The sequence below is a fragment of the Styela clava genome, chromosome 14 (assembly GCF_964204865.1).
Source record: "Styela clava chromosome 14, kaStyClav1.hap1.2, whole genome shotgun sequence".
Lineage (NCBI taxonomy): Eukaryota > Metazoa > Chordata > Ascidiacea > Stolidobranchia > Styelidae > Styela > Styela clava.
In genome coordinates, this window is record NC_135263.1 from 5,310,525 (window position 1) to 5,331,602 (window position 21,078).

Here is a 21,078-nt window from a genome sequence, read left to right on the forward strand (position 1 = left end):
GTTCTAGAGCTAATACAAAGCCAATTCCCAAAAAACAAAGAAGTCGAGCTGACCCAAAAAATCGGGACTTGGGTTCAGAAAATTAGCTTATTAGCCAAAAAAATACGTCATATGGTTAAGTATTTTCATAATTTCCAATGATATAGAGAAATGATACATTTAAAGAATGTTACATACTTTCGAACAACTTTCTTTTGATCCCAAACACTTATGAGCATGCATGAGTGAAGTACAAATCTGGTAAATGCAACTCCCTGTTTTGTCATTCTATCCTCTGGATTATCCATTTGATTCATTTTTGTTTCGTCGAGAGTGTCTAATATGTAACCAGCCTGGGACTTTGTTGTTGGCACAGTATACCTTTCATTTCGTGCACTAAGTGTTTCATACACACCTCCAATAGTTTCACCACAATCAAGACACTTGCTTTCTTCTGTAGGATTAGTACATTCTCCAATATTATAGATATGACCATTAGGACATGTGTGCAAACCATGTACCTCATTTCCATAAACATTTAATTTAATGGTTTTTAGTTCATCGGGAAGAGAAAAAAACATCGATTCTGGCATTGATGGCAGATAGAGATTTTTAACTGAATCTGAATCTTGGATTAACTTCATAAAAGAATCCAACAAGTACTTTTGCTTGGAAACTGCAATTACCACCAAGACCATCAATTGGAACAATGATACATTATCTTGGTAAGATGGAGAATGAAATATTTTGAGTACAACCATCAATTGATTCTTAAGAATATTCAAATCCCGCGGTAAACTTCTGAGCTGTTCATTAACCATACGCTTCATCTGATTGTCACGCAATGTCAGCATCATACATGACAAAATCGGAGCAATATCATCAAGACGTTCGAAATCCTTGAGCTTCAAAAATATTCCTTTTAAGTTGTGGACACTTGGTGGACAATATTTATCACCCAAAAATTTCCAGTAGTCGGTTACATCTAGGGAATGCAGAAAGTCACTTGGAAATATTAGTGAGGAATATTGTTTATTTAGCTGCTCCTTCAACCATTTAGAACCGAAAATTGAGCAGCCAACTTTTGTGAAATATTCTTTGAAACTCCTCATGCCTATACTACTCAAAAATGTTAATATTTCACTAGCATCTCTTTCTTCCATTTTACCCATTCTCACATTTTGCAATTGAAGGGCCATGCTATTCAAACCAACTCGAAGCATTGCCACTTTTTCCAGCATTTGCATATTGATGATTTCCATAGTTTTAATTTCTGAGATACATCTTTCCATCACTTCGATAGTAGGCTGGTCCGTTTTTATGTCTTCAAAATATTTTAAAATATACAGGATTAGGAACTTTTTATTTTCAAGTGAACAAGATGATAAGTATTTGTCAACTTTTCTCACAACATCTTCTTCATTTATTTTTATTAATAGCTTCAAAATGAGACTCTTCATCATCACATTGAAATCTAATGCAGTTTTCACTAAATTTCCTTGCTGTGGCAGTAATATCTCATTGAACAACAAATCTGAAACTTCTGTCAGAACTGATTTATCATCAAATACCATATAGTTCATCACATAGTTGAGAAAAAAACTTGTGCATTTTAATTTAAATTCCTCCACTTCTTGGTCTTGTTCTTCTGTTAAAATAAGTTCAAAGAGGGAAGTCTCTTCTCCGGTTCGCGAGACATTCTGCGGACATCGTATACAAGTTGTAGACTCACTTGTTTTGAAACAATTTCCACAAATATAGTGGTTGTCATCACAGTCAAGCTTAAATGGATCATGGATTCTTCCACTGCAGATCGGGCACTGAATATCACCCCATGAAAGAAGTATTTTTAGCCTTACATCCTCATAGCAATTACTCAAGACACTGCACATAAGAGTCACACCCTCGACGTTTCCAATATCAAGAATAACTGGTGCCAAAACTTCAGCTTCTTTCGATATCACTTCAAGATATTTATAATCCATATCTGTTGTTGGGTTGTTTGGCATTAACTGTGTCAAAAATAAATACAATAAGGACACCCCTCTCCATAGACTACTTTTGAATTCACTTTCATCAAGAAATGAGCTGAATATTTTTTTTGCAAAATAAACTTTATTTACCCATGTTACGCATAAATCAACTCTGCTTATTTCTTTCGATTTTCCATACAACACTGCACAAACATCTTTGAATGCACATTGCAAAACTGTTTCAATTGAGTGCTCCTGTTCAACCCATTGTTTTGAATTGGCTATAAGTTCAGGCCATATCTTGAAAATTGTAGAATAATGCTGTAGAAAGGACCTTATGTACAATATCATAAATATACTATTTTCAAGTGGTTTTGTTTTGTTATGTGAAAATTTATTTGCTAAAATTTCAACAATATGTTTTACTGCAAATGTTTCTTCTTCCAACTTACTTCCAGGGACATACACCATTGTGATGATGTCTTGAATGAATAATGACAAAAACTCATCTCCAAATGATTCATATGCTGTTTGGAGATGAGTCATATGACGCCAATCACCAAGAGAGGCAACAAATCGAGGTTCATCAAATATATTGAATCTGTGCTCAAGTTCTTTCAGCAATAAGTAGCTGAATGGGATATGAAGCCTGCCTTTACCAAAATGCAAGTCGCTGGCTTTATTGAACTTTTCTTTATGTTTGACGTCTTTCCAAGAAATAGAGATACCACTGAAAATATTCATCCACAGATCAGTTTGCCATTCTTCTGAACTATCTTGCAATAACATATCAAAATTTGAATTCACATCAGCAATGCTAGTGATGCAAGCAAGTAATTTTGACACTATGCTTTTCATGAAAATCCATATTGTTTTACGAAAACTACCTCCCTCCAGCAAATTTTTAGTCGAACAAGCTTGATCAACCATCCATGACCTTTCCAGTTCATCATCATAAATAGATTTCAGTTCCTCCTCTCGCTCTTCAAGAGTGGACACCATTTTTTGCCACAACAAGATGAAAAACTGCTTTCTTTCGAAAAGCTTCAATAAAATTTTGATTAATTCCTCATTCCTGGAGATTGCTTGAGATTCTACTTTGCAAATTGCTTCACATAGACTTGCTTTCAACAATATCAAAATGTCAAAAGAGGTTTGATCATCTTCAGCAAAAGAATCAGAGTCAGGTAGCTTATTCAGTGCTTCTTGAAAGATGGAAGGAAGGGATTTATTGAAGTACTCATTCACATGACCAAAATATCTTGTAGATGGCCTCATTTCATCAACATATACAATTTTTCCTGTTGTTGTATGCTGTAAAGAAAATGGATGTCCATCTGATCTGTTCGAAATGCATTTTCGAGTTGTTGATAACAAGAAGGCGATTATCAACCGCTGAACACTGCTTTGTTCTATTTGATAATCCCTTAATTTATTCATGAGGCAATGATGAGCGCAGGCGATGAGCTCACGATTATTGTGGGCTGATACACATTGAATTAGCAATATGCGGGTATTTCCATCGTCTGAATTTTGAAATCTTCGGTTCTTAAAAAAGTCATCAAGTCGGTTAGAATACTGTAAAATTGTATCAAATTGGTGGATTGATAAAACCATAATGCTGTTTTCAACTATAGGCAAAAACTTTTCCAAAATCTTTCTGTCTTTTTCCAGCAAAAGGTCAGAAAAAGTGGTCACTTCAAAGAGTGAGATACTTGTTTCATATTGACATTGAGTATAAAGAAACTGAAGAAGCGTATCATGCTGCTGGTTTTCCAAGTGATTTTCTTTGATATCTTCTGCTTCTTTTGCGATGCTTGTTCTGTAAAGCCTAAAAATACCATCAATAGTCGCAGATAAAAGCATTCTGTGTTTGTAGGGTTCAAGAGGATCCTGCGAAATTGTTTCGTGAGACGAGGTATTTGCACTGTTTTTTTTAATAGCATCAGATACAAGAACAATAGAGCTTTCAGTGTCCGAATTATATCCAATAAAAGTGTCAGATAAGAAAAATTTTTCAGAGTTATGAGACACACAAAACTTTCTAGCCCATTCCTCTAAGAATGTTGCCTTCTTGCGCTGTTCTTCAGACAGCAATCTTTCTGAGGTGAAATGATGTTTTTCAAGTCGATTAACAAGTGGTATTGGATAATGATTGTAAACATGATCTTTTTCTTCCAAAAAAATCATTCGAAAATCATCATGAACCCTGCATTGCACTCGATGCTTTGAAGAACCAAAACCAAGATCGACATACTTGTAATTTGATAAAGTCACATAATGTTGGTTCAAGGCATCGTATAGTGATTCGTGAATTTCATCCAAGTTTACTATCACAACAGTACACGCGGTCTCCATACATGCTTTGATCTTGTTTACATTTCTACAAAGAGCTGTATAATTCTTGTCACCAGGAAATGCAGATCCAAAAATCACTTGTAGTCTATTTTCATGGCCATTCTCTGGAATGGCGACTTTTAAAAGATCACAAGCTGGGTGTTGTTCAGTCAACAATAGCAAATATCGATTTTCAGTTTTCAAATTTTCTTTCAGCATTTCGTAGATGCTCGGCTCGGCAAAACTGGAGTCAGAAAATATATTTCCCTTTTTTAGTTCACTTTCAAAATATGATATGCAAGATCTTTGGCCACCACTAAAATTTCTGAAGACAGCATTCATGACATCATTCATTTTGAGATTTTGACGATTCTCTGAACAATTTATTCCAAGGTGTTTTACCATCTTCATCAGACTATACAAGTCCCTAAGACCGAAATATTCTCTGGTATCTGTTTCATACACTTTTAAATATCCATCAATCAGAGCTTTTATAACAGGTTGAATGTTTTTTTTAACATTTGTTGGGCAGTCATCAAATATTCCCTCTGTTGTTTTCATGAGCTCGTCTTTGTCAGGTTTCCACCTGCACACAAAAATTCCACGATTCATTTTTGCTGGATCAAGTGACCAATTCGAGATTCCAACAAATCCAATCCTTTTTGAGGGATTATTTTTAGTCTCCAATGAGTCATCTACAACAGTTCCTGTTTCAAGCAAAGAATGTAGAACTTTGAGGGGCATATGAGAAGAATCTTCAGCCAAACCAATCTCATCAAGTACCACTACAGCAACATATTTGTCATAGTTTCTGTGGCCTGATTGAACGCGATTGCATTGGGAAAAAATACCTTCTATTTCATCTGCTCTGGTGAGAGCACTGCATTGAAATGAAGAAATTTCAACTTCTTTAAATTTTTTACAAATGCTGGATTCAGAGTTTGCGCCATGCATGTTGTCAGAAATAATTGTCTTTGCCAGAGACTTTGAGCTTCCTGGCTTCCCGATCAAAAACAGAGGAATTTTCATTTCTGCACACAATGCCATGACAAATACATTTTCCTTTAATGCAGAATTTTTTGAAATGTTTTTTCCAACTTTCATTCCATCCACAATAATTGATTGGCAAGCAGTGAACTCGGATAATATTTTTTCTTCAGTCAAATTTCTAGATACAAAGAGGTGATTAAATATCCTGGAAAGTTCTTTTCTGAAATTTGTTCTATCTTCCAGAGAAACATGATAACAGAAACCGATAACTTGTAGAAGTACCAATGTGACTTTATGTTCTTCCTCTCTTGAACTTTGAATTTCAGGCATCAGCCAACTCATATTTGTGTAAAACCATTTGTAAGCAGTCATACATCTCTCCACATCTCTTAGGCTCACATACTTGCATTCATCCATTTGCTTCCGCATGTATCCTTGAGTAAGATATAGTACTTCTGTCATTTTAGTCAAGAAGTTATCTTGTAATGCTTCTGAGAGATCTTTGTTAAGCTTCAGTACTAATTGGTTAATATACTTTTTTTCTTCTTCACCCTGAAGTTGTCCAAAATCCCAAATAAATGGTTGCATGCTTGGAGGGATAGGAACAACGCGATAAACAAGATATCGCATAGGAGTAGAGCCAAGGTGTTCCTGAGCCTTTTGTAGATTATATCCTAAGCCTGCTTGGTTTAACTTTTTGATTGAATCGTCAGTTAATTTTTTGTAAGGATTACAGGCTGCAACAATCTGGAGAAGTTTACCAGAACTATTATTTATTTTATTGTCACACAAAGCTTCTTTTATTGCATAGATAGCTTCAGTTGTGTTTGCTTCATCAAAAAATAGTATAGATTTCAATTTATGATTTTTAAAATTATCTTCAGCTCTTCTTTCGGCCCTTTCAATGTGTTTATGGACATCTGAAACACTTGTTCCACCATGTACACGAAGTGTCATGAGATTCTGAACTTGCGATGTTCCACGTTTGAGTTCACTCATGAACTTTATCATCCTTGTTTTTCCACATCCAGTTTCTCCCATGATAATTACAGGAATATTGCAAAGAAATCTCATGTAAATGGCCAACATCTTGAGAACATTATTTGTTGTTAACTCATAAGTTGGATCTGGATCAGGCACTTCAGTTTTTCTAAATTCAATCCCGGACTTTTCTGCGATTATTTCCAATACATTTTCAATTTCTTCAAACTTACTTCCCATAAGTATGTTTCTTTTTAAATGATATAATAGTGGCAAATGTTGCTGCGATACAACTTCAACATAACCTGGACCTATTTTTGCTTTTCCATCAGAACGGATCGTTTTGACAAATTTCAGTAATTTATTTGATATTGAGCAGTCTGTGACAGGTACACCCATCACCTTGCATATTTCTTTAAGTTTTTCTTTTCTTGTAAGATTTTCAAATTGATCATTCAACAGAACACCTTGTTTTTTCAACTTTTCAATTAACTCGATATATTTGTAAGGAATTATAGCTTTTTCCAAAACATTACCTTTCTGATCCACAAGATCCCCATTATTGTTGATATTCACATCAATAAATGTCATAGATGCTTTGTCATCATTAAAGAAAACAAAAGGATGGGACTGTTCTTCCCACTTTCGACGTAACTTATGTTGCTGGAAAATTTCTGCATCTTTTTCACTTGTGTCAGCCATAATAAGTGACGGAGTTGAAAAATCTTGGGACATAAGTATCATAAACTTTACTGCAAAGAGTTTGAGACCCTCTAAATCTGATACATCTTTCATACAAAAAATAGAATTTTCACAATTTCTGAACTGGAGGTCTAAAAATGCAGCAAAGTGATGTACTTGCGCCCAGGATGGATTCTCAATTGAGCAATGCTTCAACAATATGTTAAGGCATGTGCGTTCATCAACTTTTAGGCTTGCAGGATCGAATCTAAAATTATCCAATGAGTCAGGATTATTGTCATATTTGAGAAGATACTGAGCAGGTCGCTGAAAAGTTTCAGATTCCAGCTTAGCTTGATTCATCATTATTCCATTATTTGCACCTCTTTGGATATCACATGGAGATAAGCATCTCACGTTAGGCAAAATTCTCCAAAACTGGTTGATTGAAGCTAATTCCTGGTAAAACAGAACTTGATGTATATAAATAAAAACTCTGAAAAAGTAGACTCAAACGTAGACTACAACATAGTAGTAGTACTGTAAAAATAAGTTGTAAATATCTAACAGACAAGTGTTGATTGTAAGATATAGTATCTTTGATAATCTGTGTAGTTTGGGCATTAGAGTGTTATGTCACACAATGTCAGAAATTGAATATAAAAAACTTTGATAAGCATTGCAAATTTGAATAGTTCAGATTATACATTCTGCACCCATTAATTTGAATACCTTGTTAAAGTCCGTAACTTCAACAGCGTAAAAATGACTTTTGTTTGTTCTCCAGATATTTCCCTTGCTATCTTCAATGCACCCCAATATAAAGAGATTGAATACAAATTGTAGAAGGCCATCTTTAACCTAGATGTAGATTCATTTATAAAATTTATTGGCCTGAAAGGAAAGTATGCCGAATCACATTAGTGTAGTTGCATTGGGGAAAATTTAGGTAATAAGGAAAAAATAATTACATTATAATATGTATATATATATGAAATGGCTCTTATTCCAACTCAACAAACAGTCATTAATTGAAATCAACTTACAGCTGGTGTTAAATCAAGATGTATAAAATGGAATTCGTCATTTGCAGACTTTCCATCAATGAATCTCGCAGTGAAAGATTCAACATCAAGAAGCTTTTCCAGGTACCGAACGGTAGTAACATTCAATTTTTGTCCCCTTCTTTCCATCTCTTGTGTCATACTTTCTTGCAAGTCATGTATATGCAATGATTTGCCTATGCCACAATTTAAAAAATATTAGTTATTTGTATATAAGACAGCTGCTTTATTTGTACAAAGTTATAAAAAATAAAAGTGTTATCTTATCTTACTATTATCTTTTAATATTTCAAATAATAATTTTTTAATTCCCATTACTTAATATCTATGCATCATGATTTGGATTGAAATCATCAAAATCATAAAACATTTTTCCACTAATTAGGAATTATACGACATAATAATAATAAATATTTAATCAAATAAAATGAAACACGACATACCCCAACCGTCAAGGATCAGTACAACAAATAAAATGTTATAAATTTAATGTGTACTAACCAAGTCCAGAGCGGTCGGACAGAACAACTTTTACAATCTCAGAACTGGCTTCACACGGAATATCAGATTTCAATTTGTCACGCAAGTAATCAGAAATTTTTTGGTCAGTTAAACGAGAAAATGCTGGAGTGTGATCCTGGACAAAACAAAAATTCATCATTCAGTGTTAATAAATTTCATAAGATTACATCAAATTATTATGACACATCAACTACCATATTTAAAGTACAGCAAAGAGCAATTCACAACTGGCTATGCTTTTTGACTTTGTGTTACCTGCTCAAAACAGTTAGAGAGATAATGTCTGCGGTCACAAGAAATGATTACAAGCTGATATTCCTTTGTCTTATCACTTTTCAGTAATTCATGAAATATATTTCCCGCCATTTCTGAAACATTATGTGGGAGCTTGTGAGTTGCAGCAAGACAGAAAATTGGTGAACCTGTGAACATAAATTAAACTCTCATCATATAATGACACAACGACGCAAATTTTTTTCCTAAATAAAACTTATTAATAAATGAGAATATAAGTATACCATTGATATCACACTTGCACAACACCCTCTTAAAGAATCTTGTCAACTCAGCAATAGAAGTTTTTTCATGACACATCATTATTTCAGAAGTCGTGGGTAGACATTCCTTCTGTTGCGCTGCATATAGCGAAATTATTGTAAGAAGAATTTCATGTTCATCGCGTATAATCACATTTACTTTTCCTTGCAAACATGGAGCCATCAGTTTTCGATTTGGAATTCTGTCTGGACTCTGGGTTTTTGCTAACAGGTACAAAAATTTCCCAAGATGTTTCAAACTCAGCAAGCCTTCTAGTGATAAAAACTGAAACAAAAAGCAGTTTATTATTTAACTATATTAGAATTATTGAAAATGTTACAATATATCTGATATAAAGTTCATGTACCGTAGTTTGTGCAATGAACGCTTCATACAATGTGTAAATAGATATGCTAAGACCATCTTCAGTTTTTTTCACCGATTGCAACCTTTTTAAAACTTGTTCTAAAGTTTTAGAGTCTCGATCAGATAAAACTTCATAATTGGGCTCCAACTTTTTTTCTGAGTAGGCCCATTCTGTGAAAAAATTAGTTGACTCAAATAAAAAAATATATAAAATATACTTGAATCACATATACACATATACAACTACACATATAAGTACACATATAGTCTGTTATGAATTATGCTAACAAAAGTTAATCAAGTCACTTTACTTGTAGAAACAGAATTCTTGATTCAAATCTATAAATTCTTTCTTGATAATCGTAAATACTGCTATACTGTAAACCAGTGGTTTTTTTTTCGCGGCCCCAATTTTCGTAAATTTAGAGACTTCAGATACTCGCGACCCCACAACCAGAAAAGTACAGCAATTTTGTGCCTGTCTATAGACTAAGTTTGGTGAATGTTGGTGCAATATTGTTGTACGTTACTGATTAGCACAGTGATTCCCAGCCATTTTATCCCAGTGAAATACAACACGTTAAATATTGGTTTGTGTTTTAAAAAGTTTATTTAGATGTTTAAATATGATAATATTTCAATACGAAAATGTAACATTGTTCCTTTTTAAGCGGAGGCTATGTGGACAAAACAAGTACGTGTAGATTTTAGACACGAGTGCAAATTAACAAAGCGTTTTCGCAACGGATAGAAATCTGAAAAGCGTGATTACTAGGTCTAGACGTCGCCGGGCAATCCATACATGTAAAACACCCAATTTAGTGTCAACCGCCGAATAAAGCATCGTTACCTTGTATATACTATATATCAGGGGTCACCAAACTTTTTTTTCCCGTGGGCCAGGTATGACTCAAACTGTGTTGAAACGGGCCAGACAAATATTTTTGTCAATGCAATACAATAAATTCCCAAAAGTTAGGAAATTCATTTAATTTATTCAACAATATAAATTCTAAATTTCTACATCCGCATGCAAGCAGTATAAAAGTTAGTGTAACCTGTGAAATTAGAGCAGTACGCTAGAGATTACAGAACAATTAGCGAAAAATGCATGTTTGGCGTTCATTTATCACAAGAAACGCACAGAGCAACAGCCGAGAGCACGCGCCACGAGTGCATGCTTCGCAGAAAACGTTGCGTACCGGTACAGAATTTTAGCTCATTTTATCACAGCTATTTCTAGACAATTTTTGATTACTGCAATTAAACTGCAACTCATAGGCAGGCAAAATGATGATGATTGACTTATTTGATCCATACTTAAATTTCGGAATCACTACCAAAAACTAGCGAATAGCATTCAAAATCGCGAAAACGAAGTATTGTGTGAAACCACGCTTGAAAATCTGTTCGAGTGACAAAAGTGTCTGAGCGGATGCAAAAGGGTCTATTGATACATCACTTTTTGCATCTTGCTGATTGGCCAATGTTACGAAATCAACAAGGAAGTCGATTCTCGGAGAAACATCCCTTGGAAAGAATTCGCCATTTTTTCGTGTTATTGCGGGCCAGATAAATGAGCACCACGGCTGTATCTGGCCCGCAGGCCGTAGTTTGGTGCCCCCTGCTATATATGATAACCGATCAATTACATTGGCAGCAAAATAAGGAAAAAACACAATTTCTCGCAATATGGCAAAAAATCCGGTTCGCGGACCAGCGGTTGAGATCACTGGTTTAGCCTGCAGGGACTCACGAACAGATTGGGAATAAGGTCAACTATTGGATGTAACATCATCAAAAAAGCTTTAAATAGGGATTTTCTAATACCCAATCAGCCCAAATTTCACTTTCCAACTTTCGAATCCTAGTGACTTGTTTGCGCATGTTTAACAAAAGTTTGGCGACTCCAGGGGTCGCGACCCACAGTTTGGGAACCACTGCTGTAAACAATTAGAGCATTTTTCAAGCATTTTGACATTAAGTGATACATCGATAATTCAAATATCCAATCCCTTCAATCTAGTGTTTCCTAGTTTCAGTTTACATGAGCAAAAAAGTAATTTTGTGTTTCAAAATTTAACCATTGAATTGAATATAATTAAAATCAATACAAAGATAAAGAATATTTGGTTAAAATTCATTACCAAGTTTTTGTTGAAATTCTTGATAAAACTTTTCAACAATGTCATGTTTAGTTTTGTTGAGTATAGTCCATCTCACACACGTATTAACATCATTTCCATTAGCAGCCACAGCAGCTCGAGCTAATTTTTCAGGAATATTTCTTTTGAGACAAAGGTCTCGTACAGCATGTCTCATGCTGTCAATTTCGTCAAAATTCTGTGAATCTGAAAAAAAAAGATGAATGTGAAATTTTCAATATATAAATATATTAAACTTTGCTTTTATGACTCACAAAAATGTTAATGCAGTTTATGCACTTTTTGTTTTAACGTACACTAAGACATGGTTTAATAGATGTACCACTAGTTATATTTTATGTATCAGATAGAAACGACTTTGCTCTGAGAAAGCAATCCAAATTTAAAATAATTATATGAATATCAAATTCAACAATAAATCCTCACCTGTCCTTTTTGTTTTATCTCCCTCCTCTTCCTCACCTGCCACCTCAGTCGCTTTTTCTAAAGCTCCTTTAATGTTCGTTTTAGTTGTATCTTGAGATATTTGGGCAAGAAGCATTTTTGTTTTATCGGAAATATTGATTAATGTTTTCTGTCCAAGAGCTTCACACAAATGTGTCAACTGGGTGATGCTGAATTCATTTAGGAAGTAATATTGTAGAAGTGTTTTTTCAAGATGATCTTTCCATCTAAATGATATTGCAAAAATGAACTAACAGATCATAATCAAGCATATGAATATTTGGTCTAACCCAGCAGTGCTTCCCCAAACTTTTTTAAATGTAGGTACTAGGGCTGGGAATGGTTAACCGGTTAATCGGTTTACCAATATACTTCCATATGTCGAAGCACGCTGCATATCTCTTGCAGCAGAGCAATTATATTCTGATGATACCGAGATAATATCACACGAAATTGGTTTGTAACCATCGTGACCTAACAATCTAAAATTGTTACTTATTACATCAAACGCCACGCTGCGGTTAACCGGTTAATTTTACCCTGTTAACAAATAAAGGTGTTTTCCTAAAATTCCCAGCCCTACTAGGTACACATATGAAATAACTAAAATCCATATCATATTATTTCAACATGAAAAACCAGGAAAACCAAAGACTGTTTACCAATTACCATCAATTAAATTACAAATTATGTTTGGGCAGGGTATGATCGAGATTTATTGTCTGCTAAATGTAAAAAGAATATCTAATGAAACTGTTTGAAGAAATCAGTAATTTATAAACAATATTTTGTTAATATTCTTTAATAGAAATCATAAAGATATTAAAATATTGACTAGTAAAATGAACATACTTTTCTAAGATTTCACGCATTGAAACAATGATATCATCTATAGTGCCCAAGGAACCCACTCCGGTTATCGGATTGGTATCACTATTTAAAGAAATTGTTATGGTGAAAGTTGACTCAATATGTTCTGTATTTTCTTCATCAACTTTTCTAAATAATAAAAAACAAAATTACATCAAAATCATTACTATTATTAGTCTTCAGTAAATCTATTAAAAAGAGAATCTCAGAGATGCAGGAAATGTTGTATAAAGAAACAGTTTGGTATAGGTACTAAGTTAGGTGAAGAAGCACGATAGTTCATGGCACAGACTGGTCTCACTTTTCTTCTGGTAAAAAAATATTTAACAGATGGGTGGAAAGATTCCAACAGCTTAATAAAAGAAAATAGTTATTAATGAATAATGCATTGCTGTCTTTATATTTGGCATATGTATATATTTATTTACCTTGAACTTTTTCACATCTATTTAAATTACTTGAAAAAACTAAAATAAATATTTCACCTTTTAGCAATTGTAACTCTGAAACTGGCAAAAAGAAGGCATCCTAATTCTGATAATTGTATGCATGAAAGTGCCAAGGATTCCACAGCTGTCAGTAAATTCACAAATATTGTAACTTGCTCTACATCTTCTTTCTCTCCAGAAATCAATGTCAAACGAGATTGCAAATCTCGCAATTCAGCATAACTTTTTTCTGTATAGAAATTGAGATGGTTAAACTGAATCTAAGTATATAACAAATTCGCATAGAAAACCTGGTTAAACTTCTTTTTTGCTTGTTTACATTGACTCTTTGTCAAACATTTTCATAAAAGTATCATACTCTTAACTTTTAAAATGTAAACTTCTGAAATGTCATACCTTTATTATCCATTTTTATGACTATACAGCTGTTTAAATTCATAGCTCTTTCTTTTTCAATTTGTAATATATACATCCCATTGTCATTGATTTCCTGTACAACCTCCATTGCATGCTTCCCAGATGATCCAATAATGGCATAAATTTCAGATATCCATGACAAATGTATTCCGGCATACCTCTGTGAATTTGAAGAAAAATAAATTTATTTTCTAGATATTTATGAAACATTTTAATATAACAAGAAAAACTATTATCAGAGACGAATTGTACTTATAATTAAAAAGTTACGGTAATAGTAATACATCACAACAAATTTGTGTCAGTGAGGTATTAAAATATTTCAAAAAAAGTTTTCAAAATACATCTGGAAAAAGAAGGTTCACCATGGAGTTTATATTCAATTTTATGACAAATTCTTAAATAACATCTATGTACCTGACAAAACAGTTGTAGCTAGTATCACATGCATATATATAGAATTACAAAGAGAAGAAAAAATACCCAGTTATCCAAAATAGAGTTGTCATTTTCATATGCTGAGTATACTTGCAAATAAGTTGATTTCAAGATATTGGCTTCATTTATTTTATTTAAGTCAAGCAGAAGGGGCGAAAATGCTTGAAATGCAGAATGTATGATAGATATTTTGTCCAGCTCAATCTGCTCATCTCCAACTTTTGTCCTAGCCAAATCCCGAAAGGTTCTGATATCCTGCGATTCTTTAAATACAATATAAAAACATTTGGGTTGGGTCTTGGGTTGATTAAAAACTAGAGTCAAGTTCAATTCCAAATTTGAATTTCCTAATCAAAACACTAAACAGAATTGATTTTGAAGATGGCCACTGACTCGCAAAAAAGAAAAATGGGTATGACATAACATTATTTTGGTATTGGTATTTTTTGCACTTCATTATATGACAACAATTGCTTTTTTTTAAAAAATGTGAAAGAGTGATAAAAACTGATCTCAAATGGAAACTTGCCCAGATTAGTTTAACTTCATGTCATGAGGTCACGTCAGACTCGGCCTGCGATGTTGACTGGAAAAAGGGCAATGGTTTATATTTTGAATTCATGTTATCTGTACCCAGGATGATTTTGAAAATAACTTCCTATCATTATATAAAAGCTTTGTCAGTCAAGAAGGAGCAAGTCAGCGGGATAATACTTGTGAAGTTATAAAGTGAGAATAGCTATTTATATGCTGTATGTTAAAAATACAACTACAATACTATAATTGATCATACTTTTAAATTTTTCCAACATCCATTTTATCAGTTCCTTTTGAGACAAGAAAGCCTCCATAACTACAGAATCATCATGAGAAAATCCCTTGCAAATGTCTGGCAGCTTTTCCATATTCCTCAAGTCAACTTCAAGCAAACTTTTCTATAAAAATACATTCTAGTTGTTGTTACAAAGTTTAATGACTATTGTTGAAATCAAGGTAAATTTGAAACATTTTTGTGTACTTAACAAAAACAAAGAAGAATGTTTCACTTGCACTAAAAAGTTTTATCTACTTAAAACAGTCTAAATTAACTATTTGAATGAGTGGAGTACTCAGTGTATGGACATTCAATTCACATAATTTAGCGCATTCAAGGCGAGGTTATTGACATAATTACGAAAAGACAAAACTCACATTTATTTCCGAAAGTGAAGAAAAATTGCCTTCCAGTTTCAATTCTTTCTCTATTTGATTCAAAAGATGAATAGCTGACAAAGATTTCAAGAGGCTCAAATACTCTTTCAATTGTCTTTCAGCTTCATATATGTCATTTATCTCTGGCAAATAAAGTAAATCATTAAATTAATGTAACCCTGGTTACAAAATGTGGTAATATGTTCAATAAATAACAATAGTTCACAATTTTATTTCTAACATTTGTCTAGGACAGACACAGACACGAATATTTATTATCTTATTTATTTAAATCTGAATTTGTAATGTCACCTCACTATATATAATACCAACATTAAACTTTTTTTTACAGAATATTAACACTGAGTGATAGAAATTTTCTAAAATTACCAATACTATATTTCAACTTACTCTCAACTCTACTGAGAATTTCTAAATCCTTTGCAAGAGAGTATTCTGATATGTCTCCCAGAAGGTATGGTATTTCTTTCAGAATTATTGTGCCTAAATTGAATAGATCAATTTTATACAATAATCAAGAGTCACAGACAGTTCAACCCAATACAGTATAATATATTCACACTTTGCAAAAATAAATAATTAATGACATGATAAAAATTTAAATTTTCTGTACTTACCACATAACAATGTAAAAATAATTATTTCTATGATAAATAATTATTTCCACTGATGGGCCATAGAGACATTTTTAAATGGGCCACAAGCCTATTAAACATACTATAGATATTGAAAAGTTTAGTTTCATTTGTGTCATTATAGTCAAGTTTTTATTGTAGTAGCAATGAACGATGCTGCTTCTTTTCATTATAATTATTAAAGTGAAGGTATTTATTTTCACAAAAAGAGTCTTGTTTTTCTTGTAGTTTTTCCTCTGCGTGAGAAAGTTAGTAGGCCCCAGAATCTTTATTCAATGAAAGTGGGCCAAAAAAGGTTGAGAACCACTGTATTGAGATAAACAGAACTGTATCTAACTGTAAAGTCATAGCCATAGAAAGCAAGGAACAAACTAGAAGATCTAGCAGGTAGCCAACCCTAGGGTTGACAAACTTGGCATCTGAAGTTTCAGAAGCCGGGCCATTGTTGACAAAAAAAGTCTTAATGAGCTTTTATTTTATTAGCACGTTTTGTTACTAGAAAGTACAGTAAAGCACCTATTACAAGATCTGAATCTTAAACGACAATCAGTTATGACCGATATCAGTTATACCTGGCTTTACCAGCTTCAAACTTCGTGTTTTCTGACAAATAAATAATTTTGGTACCTTCATCAATTCGTTTTGCAACCAAACTCAATCTATCTTCTGTGGGTCTCAAAATATCTTCTGCGATTTTTTTCCAAGATATTTTTATTGTTTCACCTCGATATTGACTCTTCCAATGATTTATTTTCTCATTTGCTATTAATTCCCATATACAGGAAAACCAGGTGCAATTCTGTCAAAATAAGCCCTATTAATATGAAAGCAAACTAGATTACCGTAAGTTATAAAAGTGCTTCAGTACTTTATTTATTCATCACTTACTGTATAGATAGATTTTTATTTAAATTTCAATAAAAGGTCACTTTGACTATTTTAATACTTTAATTTTTCCTGTTCGTTCAATATCATCCAGATATCCATGCATACAAGTCCTCAACTTCCATTTCTCTGCCATCCCATTCAAAGTCATTGACTCATCTGTTTCTTCAGAAAGCAATTCTTTCAAGTCTTCTAATTCAACATCAATTTCTTCTGGATTATGAATTAAAAATATATATTATATATATATTTGATGTATATCGGCGCGGCGGTGTGGCTCAACGGGCTAAGCGTTAGGAATACGTTCGCCACCGCACCTCTAATTACTCTGCTTGGGTTCGCAGGTTCGAATCCCATGCAGGGATGGTTATGTGCGAGAGGATTGCTGGACTCCTCGCCGTCGTTGGGTGGTTCACGTAACCGCTGGTCAGTTACGACTTCCTCCACCACCAAGTCCATGCTTCCGAAAACAAACAATATAACTAATCCCATACCCGACTTGGAATGGTAACCGGACGAGAGGCCGTGGTTCGCCATATGGATGAGCCGTCTTATCGGCTTTCCTCTCCCCCGGGATAAATATGTAAATCCTATCCTATCCTATATATATATATATTTGATATTTATCAACAATATTTCAGCATTGAAAATCTAAGTCAGCTTCATTTTATTATATTTAAACTATGGTGGATTTCCAATAAACTTTAGGTTAAACTTCAGATACAAACAATTGACGGAGCATTGTCAGAGCATATGTTGCAAGAACCAGAAGTCCTAATTGCATCCTACCAATTGAAGCATCATTAGACATTTTGGCAATGGGCAAAAAAAAATTGATTGTAATCATGAATTACGTACGGTAAGTATAAAATCCTTATCTGTTATTCATTGGAAGAAATAAGATTAACATAGAGTGTTTCTGTAATGCTCAAAGCATGAATCACTATCTTATTTTTGGTATGTTAATAATGAATGTCTATATTTACTGAAGATTATATTATGTGTTAATACTTTGATGTATGGCATTTCTGTGTTTATTCAATAAAATGCATCACCCAAAAATATTAAATACCGGAATCAAAACATTTCTCACCATCACATAGTTTTTCACAATCTTGTATGTACATTCCAATGTAATATAGACTGTTTACATATGATTTGTAGGCACTATGCCAGGTTCCAATCAACCCATCAAAATCGACAGGATTTCCCTGAAATCACAGTGTATGAGATGAGATTTATGGAATAGATAGCCAAGTTGTTAAAATTGACCATACAATTATATAAAATTCAGTATAAATATAGTATATATGAATGGAGATCAGCAATGCATATTGAGCTGATTGCAACCTCGCAAAAAAAAAATGAGTTGCAGCATTGCCAACATGGTTTCTAATCTGTGGGCTTGGTAATGTTTTTTTTTATTGCAGATCACCAATCTCAACATTCTCCCCTCCTCCCCTCTTGCTCACTGTCTATGCTTGTATAATGAATATGTACATGGAAATGCTTCAATTGAAATACACATCAAAACACTAAAAATGGAATAACTTACACTATTAACCATGAAACACTGATATAACTCTTTGCTTCTCCGAGCGTTTTCCTCTAACAATCTAAATTCAAGAGAAATTATTTGGCCCGAGCTCAATTTTTCAACAAGATCTCGGAATGCCTCTTCACCATCATCAATAAGTTTTCGGTTTTTTTCACTGAGCCATTTATGGCAACCTTGAAAAAAAATTCAAAAACATAACAAGAAATTATATAAAACAAAGTTTCCTGCAATTCAGGTTTTCAATTTAACTTATGCCAACTTTGACAACAGAAGCAGTTTTGAACATCAATATTATTTCTGCTTCTAATGAATATAAAAATGAAAAGGAAATCTAAACTATAACTTCAAAATGCATGTAGTATGGACGGATCATTGTGAACAATATTAAACTAAAATAAAGAACAGAAACAGGTATAGATAATATTACTATCAGTCAAAATTAGAATAAGGATTGAAATTATTTATAACATTCTCCAAATTTTCTGTGACATTTTGCAAGTTTAATATTTCATAAACATGCTCAAAATATCAAGTACCGGTGTGTAATATCAAGTAAGTTCTTTCCTGTATAATTTTAAAACAATACTCACCTATAATATCAACTGCGTATTGCCAGTTTAATAAAAATGAAAGATTGCCATTGTAGGATTCAAACTCATTTTCCAAATATCTGTTGTACACTTTTCTGTTGTTTCTATCACAATATTGAAGGTTCTTGCAAAACATATAGATTATGTTTTATTGCTGACACACAAATTAAGGCAAATTAACTCCCATAAAGATATACTCAAAACTTTTAATTCTTCGTCAATATTCAGACATTGCTTACATATTTTATTTCTCTTCCGTAATGTAAAAATAAAATACCAAATATAGTTTTTTTGCAATAGTGGAACCTAAAGAGATGTCAGGTGATGCTATCTAGTATAAAATGTTGTTTCAAAGTCATTCAAAATGTTAAGCATTTCTCGGCAATCAAGTCTGGTCTCCATATTTACACAAAAGAGATCTGGTATATTGGAAAAAAAAATTATGAACGAATTCAATTACAGTTTACTTACATAAATTATATCAGGCCAATCGATAGAGTCTCTCTGATGCATGAGTGTATTACATTCTTCAAAATAGGCTGACCATGACATTTCATCCAAGAATATCATATAAGCATTACATATTTGAGGATAAAGCTTGGCAATGAGGTTGATGGAGGGTTTCAACTTTTTGAGAGCCCTTGTTATGAACGTAAAATTATTCAATAAATTAATATTTATACTAAATAAAAATATTTAATATTTAAAAAACCCTTTCACTATTTTAATGTCCTCAGCAATCGTAGTATCTTCATTCCTAATATTGAGTATCAAGAAAATCAAATGCCTGTGGCGATATTTTTAAAGAAATTGTGGGTGAGATGTTCCATTGATTACATCATTTACGCTTTGTTTAAAAAATGTTTAATTAAAAAAAACAGAAGTTCATCAGTAATAACATTGCTAATAACATTGCTTGCTCTTACTTGCACATATTTTTGTCAGATTTCCAGGTATTTTCTTTATTCCTCCAAATTGAATTATTCCCAAAGGGCAAGACGCTTCCAGTGTTTTGAAAAATAGCGCGGCCCTCAATGTCAGCTTGGATTGTCCAATAAAATGGAAGTGCAAGGAGAAATGTTGGAATCAACTTGGGGTTGCAAAATAATTTTTCCATAGAGGATTCAAAACATTTCCCATCATCCCTGGTTGAAAAAAAAAATTCAAAATTCACAATAGTTTTTGCTTTATGTAAATTTCACACATTTCCACAACCCAGCCATGTATAGTTTTTTCCCCATTCAAAACTACGGTACTCCAAATTGACTATGATTCTTAGTTAGAATGTATGTTAAAATCATTTTTGTTGTTTTTAAATTTTGTTTTGTTAAATTCAATCCAGTATAAGTTGTGAATTTAGTGTGTATATTAGTCAGTTGTAGTAGATGTTTGCATTTGAGTTATCATAATTGCACAATAATCCAATTAAATAGAAACACGGCCCTAGTTCTCTCAATATTTGGACACAAGCACTTTCTTTCTTTTTTCATTCCATGAAACCCTTACCATCAACTTAATTGATAGAATTGTTATGAAATACTCTAACAGCACAAATCCATATTCTGTATAGCCAATGCTACGAAGGTTGATAGTTTTGAGTGCAGTAATCAGTGATTTATTTTTCCACTAATACTGCAAAATACGCAACATACATATACAAGCAAAATAAGATAAGGATCGTATTTACAGAGTGGATGGAGACGCTGAAAACCAGTACTGGTTATCGAGCAGCGACACCTAGATGGGGTCTAACACAGCATAAAAAAATCAGAAAGCAAAGTTCGTGAAAGTTCTGGCATTTTTAATTATTGTAACCCTTGGTAGTTTTTTTCATTTATGCTACTGTGTGGAAGGAAGTTGGCACTATCGCCATTGATCAATTTTTGTCTCAAATCATTTCTATACAGCAAAGTTTCACTCTTATCAAGATACCTGGTCACCATGTTTTATTTAAGATAGAAACACACAAATCCATTATAAGCACA

At 33.1% G+C, this 21,078-nt stretch overlaps 1 protein-coding gene across 1 annotated transcript in view; it reads right to left on the minus strand.

The window, feature by feature from the left end:
• The window catches only part of LOC120326069 (E3 ubiquitin-protein ligase rnf213-alpha-like), a 51,163-nt gene that overhangs the window by 11,556 nt on the left and 18,529 nt on the right, over window positions 1-21,078 (minus strand). Inside the window, exons 20-42 of the mRNA XM_078119945.1 lie at window positions 20,020-20,238; window positions 19,565-19,733; window positions 19,094-19,217; window positions 18,501-18,676; window positions 18,039-18,156; window positions 17,007-17,158; window positions 16,688-16,859; window positions 15,816-15,908; window positions 15,405-15,547; window positions 15,007-15,148; window positions 14,259-14,476; window positions 13,755-13,935; window positions 13,395-13,587; window positions 12,892-13,038; window positions 12,022-12,266; window positions 11,578-11,781; window positions 9,432-9,601; window positions 9,046-9,349; window positions 8,783-8,949; window positions 8,507-8,642; window positions 7,988-8,181; window positions 7,674-7,802; window positions 178-7,400 (exon numbers count right to left, since the gene is read on the minus strand). Coding sequence (XP_077976071.1) covers window positions 178-7,400; window positions 7,674-7,802; window positions 7,988-8,181; window positions 8,507-8,642; window positions 8,783-8,949; window positions 9,046-9,349; window positions 9,432-9,601; window positions 11,578-11,781; window positions 12,022-12,266; window positions 12,892-13,038; window positions 13,395-13,587; window positions 13,755-13,935; window positions 14,259-14,476; window positions 15,007-15,148; window positions 15,405-15,547; window positions 15,816-15,908; window positions 16,688-16,859; window positions 17,007-17,158; window positions 18,039-18,156; window positions 18,501-18,676; window positions 19,094-19,217; window positions 19,565-19,733; window positions 20,020-20,238 — 11,019 coding nt within the window. The remainder of the gene's footprint in view (window positions 1-177; window positions 7,401-7,673; window positions 7,803-7,987; window positions 8,182-8,506; window positions 8,643-8,782; window positions 8,950-9,045; window positions 9,350-9,431; window positions 9,602-11,577; window positions 11,782-12,021; window positions 12,267-12,891; window positions 13,039-13,394; window positions 13,588-13,754; window positions 13,936-14,258; window positions 14,477-15,006; window positions 15,149-15,404; window positions 15,548-15,815; window positions 15,909-16,687; window positions 16,860-17,006; window positions 17,159-18,038; window positions 18,157-18,500; window positions 18,677-19,093; window positions 19,218-19,564; window positions 19,734-20,019; window positions 20,239-21,078) is intronic.